Consider the following 13,664-nt stretch of genomic DNA (forward strand, 5'->3'; position numbering starts at 1 on the left):
TCTCTGAAGAAGAAACTCGGTCTGAAGCAACTTGATATAGATTAGTTTAGAATATTTTTATAGCTGCTGCTTCAAAAGTTTTGAAGGACACATTATATGTTAGCATTTTAAGGGGAAAACTTGCTTTAGAAATTGAACTATCAATACTTTCTCCTCCACTTCACTAAGGCTGACAACCGGGGTCCCAGTACTAAGTAAGGCTCCTATGCCACAGCTCAGTAATAGGTTATAAATCAATTTCTGTGTGCACCCGGTCTGGTCATAGTTTTCTCTTTTTAAAAATTCTCTGTTTCCCAATGGTAGAAAGTACCAGTATATAGCCTGGTCCACCACTCATCTTCACAGCTGACTTTTGCTGTCTAAAACTCCCAAAGCATTGGGTATGCTGTGGGATGTGGTTACTTTAGTCACACATACACATATATGCTTCCATTTTTTTTTTTCCCACAAGTTTCCTTTAAAAAAATGAATGAAATGCATACTTGGCAATGTGAATGTGACAAATAATTCTTATGACCAGAAGTACACTTTTGGAATCAAGGCTTTTAGGTAACTAACCTTCAATAGTCACCTCAACTTCGGGGTCCTCACTTGTTTCTGAAGGGACATGTTGAGTAGAATCTTGAAAAAAATAAAATTCTAAAATGACATTCATTATAAAGCACTTTCTATTATGTTCCAACATTTTACGGATTTGATATTCCAAAAGCAGCCTACCATAAAATTTTACTGTCATTTGAATTCACCTCATACTTGTTAAATGAAAATCTCTGACCCTTTTAAACAGGGAGAAGAGAAAACAGAAAGTAGAGAAACTCTGGAAAACTATTAGACAATACCAAGTTACCTGCATTAAAGGACTCAAACTTTTTAGAGGAGTAAGATTATAATGAAGTTAAAATTATTTTCCTGCTGTAACTAGAAGGTGCTAGGATATAAACAAAGGCTTTATTATGTAAAAAAAAAAAAAAAGCTATTTCTCCTCTTCTTTCAGAAATACCAGGAGTGGCTTATATTGTTAAATAAAACCACGTTTTTGCGGTGGGAACCTTCATATCAAAACAGTGACTACTATAACAAATACAGACAGGAGGACTGTATCACCTGACTAACTTTGCATGTAACGTACTTTATAAAATTAAATATTTGTGTTACTACATAAAACAAATGTACATCAGAATGTTAGTGTTGGAAGCTCAGCTAGAGAGTATCTTTATCAACTCTCCTTTCATTTTGCAAAGGTTGAGAGATTAATTGATTTGCCAAAGATTATGTTCACTTGTTAGTAGAAGAATAAAGACTAGAACCTAACTTCAACTCTATTAACACTGCAATATGACAATAAAAATTTCCTCAAAAATAAAGTGATTCAAAGCCTAATATCTAAATCACATTGCCCAGTGAACACCAGTATGATTCATCTTGTAATCAGGTTATTTCCTTGTTGTAAATACTGCCTATCTAAAACAGGATTTTGTTACAGAGGAAATATCTAATTACCTCCACACAGTAAAAGAAAGCAAACCAAAAAAAAAATTCACCAACACCATCATCTATTAAAAAAATTCAACAAGAAATTTAAAATATTATTTTAAATGAGTATCTCAGTATTTCTGTAAGAAATGTATTCCACTGAAGTGAAGTGAAGTCGCTCAGTCGTGTCCGACTCTTTGCGACCCCATGGACTGTAGCCTACAAGCCTTCTCCGTCCATGGGATTTTCCAGGCAAGAGTACCGGAGTGGAGTGCCTTTCCCTTCTCCAGGGGATCTTCCTGACCCAGGGATCGAACACAGGTCTCCCGCAATGCGGGCAGATGCTTTACCCTCTGAGCCACCCAGGAGGCCCATTAGAATACTCCAATTCTAAATCTGAATTTAGAAAGATCAGTCAACTTTCCAAAGACCTTTGGAACTCCCGCCACTCAAAGAGGGTAAAATATCAAATTATGGATTTAAAAAAAAATAAAAAAGCAAATATAAAGAATAAAAAGGTACAGAATAGACTCCTTTTTTAGTCTTAAAAAAATTAGGCTTGACATGACCAGCTTATATGAGAAATAATAATTCCAAAATAAGATCCAGTTGCCTTACCACTTATTTTCCTTGGGAGAAACCTACAAAAATTCTTTTGGAACTATCTTAACAGTTTACAAATTAGGAAGCCATTCTTCATGATAACGGTTTAACTCAAGATTCCAATAACTTAAAAAGCTGTAGCTGAATATTCATTCAATCCTACAATCAAAGGAGGATGGCTGGTTAACAAAGCAGTTCCACGGGGTGGCTGTAGGTATAAGAATGAGCAGCTAGATCATCTCTCTTTTAGTAATCTTATGTAGACGACATTACCCTAATATGAACAGAGCCAGTAATAATTTAAATTTTAAATATTAAAACCATTCTTTCCAAATATGGCATAAGATGACCAAGAAAAAACGGGCAACGTTTTGCATCATGAAGAATTTTACTTACCACTTAAATTTTAGTCCCCACATGCTTTATTATTCAATACAGTAAAAGAGGGATAACATCTTTAGGGCTAAAAGAAAACACCCGTTAGCTAAGAAGGTACACCATAACAATCATTTTATTTCCAAATAAGGCTTTAAGGATAGTATTCCCTGTAGTACAGAACAACACAATATAAATACAGCAAAGTAAAAATTCCCAAATCTAACCTTCTGCTGGTACTTCCATTTCTGTTCCTTCATTGCCCTCTGAAGAATGATGGCTTCCTAAAAAGAAGATAAGCCCATATAATAAACCAATAAAGACTGACGCTGGGAGAAGAGAAACTAGGTAACAATGCAAATAAAAACACAAATACAAGCTGATTCTTTTAACTTCTTAGCAGTTAATTCAAACAGTATTATCTAATTCAGAAAAACATGTTAACACTTCTGTATGAAAACTCAAAGAATTATTTTAAAATGCAAACATGTAGAGTAGACCTAAGTAGGTTTGGGGATTTAATATTAGTTACTACACGATATAATTACTGATTGATATTCGAATTTGAGAACTAGAATAATATGTTTCAGAGTGCCAAGCTCATCTGCCATTGATGCACTTACACAAAAACACACATCAGAGTCAGTTCTGTCTTTGCTCGTAACACTCTATCAAGTCGAGAAACACAAGTTCAGGTTTGGCTGTGAAACGTTTCCTGCTTTCCATTTGTACTATAGTGGAAGCTATGGAAACTAAATCCCCATTATTTAATCAAAGTTGCACTTAAAGGAAATGCAGAAGTTAAAACTTAAGATACTACCTTTAGTCTCAAAAGCATTTTAATTCAGGTAATATAATCTGCCTGCTTCTACAAACTGGAACATAAAGCAATGTATCAGGTTAGGCATTCAACAGTGAACAGGCTCATCCTACTGGAGAAACTTTACTCATAAACAGGAAAGAAGTCATCTAAAACCCAAGAGAGCCAATTAGGTTAAGTGCCCAAACTTCCCCGGACTATTGATCCTCTGTCCTTAAATGTCTGAGGTACTAACATCGAGAAGATTGAAAATCACTGCATTCGTGTAGAAATTAAAATGTATTACCCATAGGGAAGAATGAAGCAAGGGGGCAGGAGGAAACATCAGGTCTATTTTGTCATCCACTGATAACTAAATTAAGAAACTATACTAAAGGTAACCCCCACCCCCGGACACAGGTTTTATACACTTTTATCTTGATTTTTAAAGAGCACTGACTACAGTTTAAAAAAACTGTCATTCAGTGCCTAGCACCTCCAAATTTAAAGTACCATGCTAAGACCAAAAATTTAGGGTTTTCCATGTCTAATTTTATGGCGCTCTAATTATCTTGGGATTCTTTTCCATTTATTTTATGTTCTGAAAACTCACCTGAGCTCAAAACAACAGGTAAATCTATAAATCTATAGCCAAGAATTATTCTTAACTCCTTAAATTATGCTTTCTCAACACACGGCTCCCCTCTACCCATTAAACATTAACATTTGAATTTATGGAGCACTGGATTCTTTGACTGTAATGCCAAAGAAAACAAAAATGTGAGGTCAAAACAAGGAGAGATAATGGAGAAAGGACCAGTACTTAAAAAGGGAAGGCTGGCTAAGAATAACTAAGGTGATATTCCATCAGGTCATAACACCATAATAGTCCATGTAAAGGATGATTCTGTGCGTACTTTTTGTTCTCTCCAAATGTAATTCAAGCAATTACATTTATATTAAAAGTAGAGCTAAAGAAAAGACATCTTGGGACTTTCCTGGCGGTCCAGTGGTTAATACTCTGTGCTCCCAATGCGTGGGTTCAATCCTGGTGGGGGAACTAGGACCCCACATGCTGCTAAGTGCAGTCAAAGAAGAAAAAAGAATGAAATCTAATGCACTCAAAGCCGGAATAAGCAGAGGTGAAGTAAAGCCATCACAAACAGCCTATGGTCATCAAGGGAGGGAACACTACACAGAAATTCCCCAAAAGACATTCAATCAATAAAATTAGGGATTTACAAATGATATCTTACAATCTTTCTAAACATTAAGTATCAACATGACCTTACTGATATTTACATTACTAACTATACAATATAAGCCTTATTTCTGACTATTCTGATATAAGGTATAAATGTGTACTTTACCTTAAATATGAAAGTGTGTCATGTACCCATTTCGAGATTCATTACTAGATTCACAAAAGGGAAAATTGGTTTTCAAAAATTGTTGCTTGTGAAGTTCATTTATGTTTCAAAAAAAAAAAAAGGCCAATACATTTCCTTTTCCATTTAGAAAAGTAATAATACAGATATAAATACAAAAACACAGTCTGTCCAGTATAAAGAAACATTACATAAGAACATTATGTGGGAAAATGGAAGTGAAAAAGTTATACCTTGCAAAGACTTCGAAAGGGGGAGTTTGTCATCAACATCATCAGTTTCAGAAGGGCCTGCTTTGGGACACAAAGATAACACTTCAAAACGAATCCCAAAAATAGATTTTGGGTCACTTCAGCAAACAAATTTGGGTGAGAGATATGGAATACTACAGCCTTTTCATGGGTTAAAAAAAAAGCGAAAAAAAAAAAAAAGACTGACAAATGAACGGTGTCAATTTATGGTCTTAGTGAATGGGAAAAGTGTACTCAGATAAAGCCATATACAGATAGTCAAAAGAAATTTTGAAAATGTCTAGATATGAATTGAATGGGAATGAAATGTCTAAAACGGTGGATATGGGTCATGTTCGTGACAGCAAACTGTAACTTTTACTTCATATAGGTTACAAGCACAGATATATCTTACAAGGTGCATTTGTTTCTTCCTTGACAAATATTTGTCTTAATGCTTTGCCATACTAAAGAAAAATGCAGAATCAAATTGTTATACCTTCCTTAGAATCTCTAAAATCATGCAATTAACCTATCAATAAGCTTGAAACTCCACTGAAATAGAAGTATGACAATTATTAATTCAAAAATCCTTTCTCTACAGATCCATAAAAATTTAATAACATGATTTTCCCCAATAATTAATATACAATGTATTTTGTCTTAATTAAACCTTCACAGACTGCTATAGATACTGACAACACACTTGCATGTATTATGCTTTTAGTGACAGTAATAGATTTAAAAGAGAACACAACAGTGTGTTCTCAACATCTACTTAACATAAACATGTTCATATCTGAAATAAATACAAACCACTTCACTTTCTCTGAATATTTTTTGGAAAACATCCGAAGACTTTTTAAAGGCTTTGCAAATGCATGAGGAATTTCATGAAGAGGCACAAAAGTATACATTATAAGTGAAGGATATAGCATAGAAAATAATTTCACAGGAAACAGAAAAATTATTTATATTTCGAGTCTCAATGAAAGACCTGACTTCAAATGCCAGATTCACTGCTTCCTAGTCACGTAATCGAGGTTTAAAATATACAGAAAAAATGTATTGTATGATAGCAAAATATATTGACTTCATAATACTGCTGTCGCTGCTCTTCCACAAGTCTAGCTTATATATCATTATCAATATTGTTCTGCTCTAAATTATTTAATAAGGTCCTCTTTAAGCCAAAGTATATTTCTTAGGATTCCCATGGTATAGGATTTCTATTTTAAATAACATGTTTATTATTGATTTCTAATTAATTACAATATTTTCTGGCAATTTCTCAAGGCTATCCATAAGCAATTATAAAGTTTATTTTTTGTAAAAGTTCCATATTTTGTAAATAAACATTTATTTGCTGGGTATGGAATTCTGGATATACATGAACTGGCTTATGTTCATCAACTGCAGAGTTCAAATACTCTACTTTATAAGCATCGTCATTTGTTAAAATCTCCCATATGACTGTATTCACAAATTTATCAACTACATCAAATTGAATCAATTTTTTACTTTGACTTTTGAGGCTACATTTTTAGGTAATAAAAGTTAATGATTATTCTATCAACTTAGTAATTTATTAGTATATTGATTACATAGTCTTCCTCTTTGTACTTATGTTTTTCTTTTTTTGGCCTCAAATTGTTATTACTAAACTTGGTTTCTTTTGGTTAATATTTGCCCAGCTACCTTCACATATCACTATACTATCAAATTATGTTAATTTTAGGCACGTTTTAATAGCACATGACTTGGACTTTCTTTGTCATTAAATGAGTCACACACGCACCCTCACAACTTGAGGAGTGTCTACCCGTTTTTGCAGACAAATCACGCTTTCCCAGTGCTCACATCTGAGCCATCTTAGAAGGAGACTGATAGGTACATAGAGACGTGTCCAAGTCTATTTTAGAATTCCAAAAGTTTCACAGAAAACATGAATGGTTTTAAAGTACAAGAATGAACAAATCAACTGTAGTCTAATCACATATGTAACTACTGCGATGACAGTATTACATCAGTACGTGGGACTTCCCTGGTAGTCCAGTGGGAATCTGCCTGCCCGTGCAGGGGACCCGGGTTCGATCCCTGGTCCAGGAAGATCCCACTCGGCGCGGGGCAACTAAGCCTGTGTGCCACAACTACTGAGCCCGTGTGCCTAGAGCCGGTGCTACGCAACAAGAGGAGCCACAGCAATGAGAAGCCAGCACGCTGCAAGTCTGTGCTCTCCGTAACTAGAGCAAGCCTGCGTGCAGCAGTCAAGACCTAGTGCAGCCAAAAACAAATAAAGGAAATAAGCCAGTCATTAAAAAAGGACAAATACTAAGGAAAAAAAAAAGAAAAACACCCACAACCTGTTCCTGACAAAAATAGGTACATCTCAAAAACCTGTACTGATACAGGAGAACACATAAAACACATATAGAGAATGATGCCATTTGTGCCAAAGTTAAAACCTGAGAAAAAACATAAAATATTATGTGTATGCCTGGATACACATCCAAAGATGTTCTGTGGAACTGTATACTCATTTAAAGTATAAAATCATTATCAGAGGGGGCAAACCTCAATTTCAGTAAAGTGGTTAACTCAGAGAAAAAAACGGGAATAGGAAGGGCCTAAAGAAGGGTGTCAATAATACAGCCAACGTGTTACCTCATGTGAGATTCTGTAAACCTGGGAACATGTACATTATGTTTGTGGGTTTAAAAAAATTTTTAAAGCATTTTAGAATACAGTAGGCCATCTGAATCTGTGCATTCAGCACCTGCAGATTCAACCAAGCACAGATCAAAAATATTTGGAACAGAAAATCTCCAGAAAGTTCCAGAATGCAAAATGCAAAATGCGCATGCTGGCAGTTACTAAGATAACATTTACATTGTGTTAGATATTTCAGTAATATAGAGATGATTTAAATAAAGAATACGGGAGGATGTCTGTAGGTTACATGCAAATACTACACCATTTTATAAAAGGGACTTGATCATCTGTGGATTTTGATACTGGAGGGGGTTGAGGGGGTGACTCTGGAACCCATTCTCGTGGGTACTGACTATACAACACAGCAGTGCAAATAAACGATCTGTAAGTACAATCAACAGCATGTCTCACAAATTACATGTTTTACAGAAGAGGCCTGATACATGCTGATGGATTCTATTTACATAAACTACAAAAACAGACAAAACTAACTTAGGTTGTTACCATTCGGGACACTGGTAACAGGGCTGGAAAGGGGGCTGCCAGGAAAGGAGCCAAGGGAAAGGGAGCCTCCAGCATGCTGACCCCTGAAGCATGAGGCCAGAGACAGACAGAGGCAGGTGAAGATTTCAGTACTTTTGTGGTGGACAGAACAAGAGGGGAGAAATGCCAGAAAGAATAGAGCAGACCTGAATGATCATTTGTTAAGCAGCCTTAACAGATCTAAAATAGCTAAAATTATACAAAGAATGTTCTCCAACTGTAATGGAAATATAACTAAAAATCAGTAACAGAAAGCTATCTCACAACTGCACAAGTATCTGAAGAGACTACACTTTCCATGTAAACCGAAGGACAAAGAGGAAATCATAAGGAAAACTAGAAAATGTTTTGAACTGAATGAAAAGAACTATTAATACTAATATGTCTAAGTTTATAGGGTGCAGTTAAACTAATGCTTAAGAGGTAAATTTACAGCATTAAGTACTTACACTGGAAATTATCTGAATGATTTAAGATCCCATGTTAGGACACATAAAACTAAATTAAAATTAAAGCAACAAAAAAAAAAGACAAGAGCAAAAAAAGAAAAAAAAATACTGAAATTTTGCAAAAGCTAGATGTTTGAGTAAAAAAGAAACAAAAAACAGAAACAGTTCCAGAGCAAGAACCAATTATAGTAAATAGTAACAATGAAAAACATTAAACACTTAGATACAAATCTTATAAAAAATATGTGTAAGAAATATATGCTGAAAACCAAGCACTGATGAATCCCAGAAGAGCTAAACAGACAACATTCACATTATCATGCTCGTGCATCAGAAGACTCAATATTAAGATATTAAACCAAATTTAGTCTATAGATTCAGCATAATCTCCACCAAAATGCCCAAGGGCTTTTATAAACTGTAGTCCTCAAGACAATAACAATTTTGGAAAAAGGTGGAAACAGAAATATCTATGTAACAGGATACGCTTGAGAAAACTGACAATGTAACAGAATATTCTGAGATGTAAAAGTATTACAAAAAAAAAACAATAGCCTTTTCAACAAAAGGTGCTGGAAAAACTAGATATTCGTATGTATAAGTTTGAACTTGGAATTCTGCACATTATATAAAAATTAGGTCTAAACCAATCATACACTTAAATGTAGAACTATTGAAATGCTTATAAAACACATAAAATCTCTGTAAATTAAGATTTTTTTTTTTAGGTATGGTACTTAAGCACAATTCATACAAGGGAAAAAATTCCCCACTAAGTTGGACATCGTCAAATTAACCTATTTGCAAATCCCATCACAAAGGACTTTTATTCAGACTATACAAAGAACTGCAAAAAATACCAAAACTGCATGGACTGTATCTCTCAGGCTAGACGAAAATCAATAGTCTGGCTCCCACCTTCTTCAACTGCACTTGATCTTTTCAGCAATCTTTTCTTCTACAAATATCAGATTTCCACTCCCATTACTCAAGCATTACCTTAAATCACTCATACTCCCTGTTTTAAAGGGGGAAAAAAATCTTATATAATCCTGTCTAGTAACAGCAAAGCTAAAAAGACAATGCCACAGATAAAGGCAGAATTTTATTTTAAAAAATTAAATATAATGTGCTAAAAAAGATTTTATTAAACAGTGTTTATTAAGTATGTTAGCAAGATACCAAAAACTGCTAAACGGCTAAATATTTTCCAAAATTTTAACTTTTCAATTAAAAACCCTTAGATTTATCTAAACCTTTTAGCCATGTGATTACTACCATCATGGCAATAAAACAATCAAACCTGACATAAAAATTATGAAATTCACTAGGAGACAACTTAATATATGTACATAGATTTAATATATATGTATACATGATTACAAAGTAAATTAAATCTATCCCTAGCTTTTACAATACTCCAGAACTGATAAAAACTTATTATTTTAAATGAACTAAACCTACTAGAGAAATGCAAATTAAAACCAAAAAGAGGTATCACAAGACACCCGATAAAGTGGCGAAAAATAATGCGGACCACACCCGTGTTAACGAGGACACGGAGCCCCAGGAACTACTGTCCCCACTGATGTAAACGCACAGCAGTGAAAGCACAGTAGCTTAAATACCTACCACAGATCTCAGCTACTCCAGTTCTGGGAAATCTACTCCAGAGAAATGAACGCTATTTCCAAACACATGTTCATAGCAACTTTATTTTTAATAGCCCCGAACTAGAAACAACCAAAATGTCCATCAACAGACGGAGGGATAAATGGTGGTACCGATGAACAATGGCATAACATTCAGCAACAAGATGGAATTAGCTATCGACATAGGCAACAATGTGCATGAATTTCAAAACAATTACACGAAATTTGAAAGTCACAGCTCCCCACCCCAAGAAAACAGTACATACTTTATGATGATTCCATTTATATAAATTTCTTAAAGCTGCAAACTAAAATAAAATGACAGAAAACAAATCAGCCATTGGCTGGGGAGAGCTGTGAATTACAAAGAGGCTCAAGGAAATTTGAGGGTTATGGACACTTCATTATCTTGAGTGCAGTGAAGACTAATATTTTTGGGTTTATGGGTATACATAAAACCAAACAGATCTTATACTTTAAATGTTTAATGTACTTTATGCATCTATGACAATTAAACTTACCATAAACTAGAGATGTTCTTCTAAACTAAAATCCATCAATGCAGAAAAGCAAACTGCATTGTGAAATTATGACCTTTAATTCCTTCTTGATTATCACTCAAGAAAAGATACAGAATAAAATGATAAATACCTAAAACTTAATAATGTCTGATCTTTTACAGATTTTTAAAATAATAAAAATGTGAAGTTATTTTTGTTCTACAAATAGATATTAAAGGTTTAGAAGACCTTTTATGCCTTGCAAATAACTCTGAAAAGTAAAATTGAATTCTATCTTAAGCTACAACTTTTACTTTCCTTTTAAAGAATATTAATGATTAAACATTTCCCCTGTAGACTGACTTTGAGTGCCCCATTTTGAAATCAATTTTATTCCACTGAGGAATTACAAGTACACCTGCTAGTCAAGGACCAAAGGACCAATCAATAAAACAATATCCAAGAAATTTAGGCAATTAACAAATTTTAATTATAACCACCAATAATTTCTAGAAAGAAAAACTTTATTAAATAGTACTACCTTGAATGTTATATTGATAGTAATCAGGATCTTCAGATTCTTCCTTCACTGTCACAGCTGCCATTTCCAGAGAAATGCCTATAAAAGTAAATTAAATTATAAATTATACTTTGAGGCATTCAGATTGTATAGGGAAGTCCCCTGTGCTCTGCTACTAATGCAAAATAATGCATTCAATTCATATTTTAAAGGTTTTCAAAAGACAAATGTTTGCAAGGTGTCATGGGGACAAAAATAACCTAAAACCCAACTAAGACAAAGTTTTAACCACCCTACTAACATTCTGGGATTATTTAATGCTAAATCTGTCTTCCAACAAGTTATCTTTGCAATTAAAGAAAATTAGTCACACTGCTTTCAGAGTTTAAAATATTTTTATAAGTCAATGAAAATCACCTGTAAACATCAATTTTAATGACCCAATATTCCAGAGTAAAGATGGCATACTTCTTAATGATTTTAATAATGAGATATATTGATTTTTTTCCCTCCTAACATGTCCCTTTATTAATAAAAGGTAACAAATCATACCTTTTAGCATAACACTTTGCCCACAATGAGGATAAATGATTTGAAGTAGACCTTTGTGGCCAGATATAAATGAGTGTATCTTGTACAATTCCATGTAGAGGAAAGTAAAAATTAGAGAAAAGAAACCTATGTTGTTAAAACTCAGGTAATGTCAATTATACCTCAAAAAAGCTGAAGAAAATTAAAATGCATAAGCCTTAGGTTAAAAAATCACATTCAAGCAAACAGCTGACTTTCAGAGATGAGTAATGAGAGGGGAGAAGGAGAGCCCCTTCTTGGGGTGTCGTTAATATTCTGTATCCCAGTGAGTGTTAGGTCACAGGCAATTTTATTCATTGGCCATATAGACACTTATATTTGGCATATAATATACTTCAATTTTATTAAAAGTTTTAAAGAAGATTCTTAACAAATTATTTAGTGAGTTCTTAATAAAAGGTATTTTCCCCACGTATTCAAAAACAAAGTGTAAGGCAGTTCTTAATAAAAGGTATTTTCCCCATGTATTCAAAAACAAAGTGTAAGGCAGAAAAAAATAAACCTATTAAAAAAAAACAACCCTTTATAAATAAACCACTATGTGTACTATTAATCTACAATTAAGATGGTTAAAAAATTCAAAAAATATGATTTTTCTCAAGTCAGCAAGTCTATTTTCGGATCCAAACTATTCAGGAGACAAATACATAAATAAAGGGGAGAAGATTTACAAAATGGTGATTTCAGCACAATAAACTAAAAACTAAACCGAGATTTCCTGTGACGTGAAAGAAAAGAGGGAAAGAAAAAAAGCTTCTGTGAAACAAACTGTGTAACAAACTCAAATATTTATTCCCAATAAGGAGAACTCAACGCTGCCTTTCTTGCAGACCCCTCTAAAAATAACATACATAAAAATTCTCATTCATTCCATCTCTCTTTCTCTCTTACACTTATACTTCTCCTAACCCCAACAATCCATTTCAAATACCATTAGATTGCTCTGACCAAGACATGCAGCTGCATCAGGGAGTTTCAATGGCCCACAGCAGGCTGGCAGAAGGACACTATTTATTTATTTGAGGGGGCAGAAGAAACTGAGCAACAGGCCTGGGAGATGGAGGAAAACGGGGGTCACTCATGAGCGGTGACAGCCCAGCGAAAGTGTCAAAGGGCCAGCAAGACAAAGAAGTTAGCAATGAAACCTGCATGAAATGAAATACGTAAACATGCTAAACAAGGTTCCCACCACTCTCAGAAAATTCTCCAGGACAGGAAGGAAACAGAAAAACACCCCGGGGTGTCCAAGAGTGGAACTGAAGACATGGACATGAAAAAATCATAGATGGAGATGGATAAACATACGTATATAAGTACAAATACACATAAACAGATACTCCAGCTTCGCCTACTGAGAAGCAATGATATTCCAACTGCAGCAACATCTAGCACCAACACATCATTTCTTAGCAAAAGAAAAGGGAGTGAGGGAAAAAGAAGACAGACAAGAAAACACTAGAATTGCAATGAAACAAAAAAGAAGGGCAGTAACAAGCATTGGTCAAGCGATGGAAACCCAAACCCTCACACACTGTTGCTAAGAACATAAAATAATACAGTCACTAAGGAAAACAATTCATCAGTAGCTTAAAAAGTGAAGCAAAGACCCACAATTCACTCCTCTGAATCTACTAAAAAAAAAGTAATGAAGACACATCTCCGCACAGACACATATACAGATTTTCATACTGTTATTCAAAACAACCAAAACTGGCAAGAACTCAAATGTCCAATAAATGGTGAATGGATTAAAGTAGTATATCCCATACAATGGAACAATATCCAAGTATGAACTATTTATATATGCTACAAGGTTTTAGAAGATAAGC

General features: G+C 34.2%; 1 protein-coding gene across 21 annotated transcripts in view; it reads right to left on the reverse strand.

The window, feature by feature from the left end:
• The window catches only part of GTF2I (general transcription factor IIi), an 86,304-nt gene that overhangs the window by 37,763 nt on the left and 34,877 nt on the right, over nt 1–13,664 (reverse strand). For 5 of the 21 annotated variants that reach the window (XR_009598287.1, XM_042240352.1, XM_042240359.2 and 2 more), the window contains 4 exons: nt 11,266–11,343; nt 4,872–4,931; nt 2,679–2,735; nt 559–621 (listed from right to left, as the gene is read on the reverse strand). Coding sequence is in view for 16 of the 21 variants with exons in the window: in XM_042240352.1 (XP_042096286.1) it covers nt 559–621; nt 2,679–2,735; nt 4,872–4,931; nt 11,266–11,343 (258 nt within the window). In the remaining 5 variants the exon portion in view is untranslated. The remainder of the gene's footprint in view (nt 1–558; nt 622–2,678; nt 2,736–4,871; nt 4,932–11,265; nt 11,344–13,664) is intronic. The other 16 variants (XR_009598289.1, XM_042240355.1, XM_060405604.1 and 13 more) reach the window with 5 other exon arrangements.

The sequence above is a fragment of the Ovis aries genome, chromosome 24 (genome assembly GCF_016772045.2).
Source record: "Ovis aries strain OAR_USU_Benz2616 breed Rambouillet chromosome 24, ARS-UI_Ramb_v3.0, whole genome shotgun sequence".
Lineage (NCBI taxonomy): Eukaryota > Metazoa > Chordata > Mammalia > Artiodactyla > Bovidae > Ovis > Ovis aries.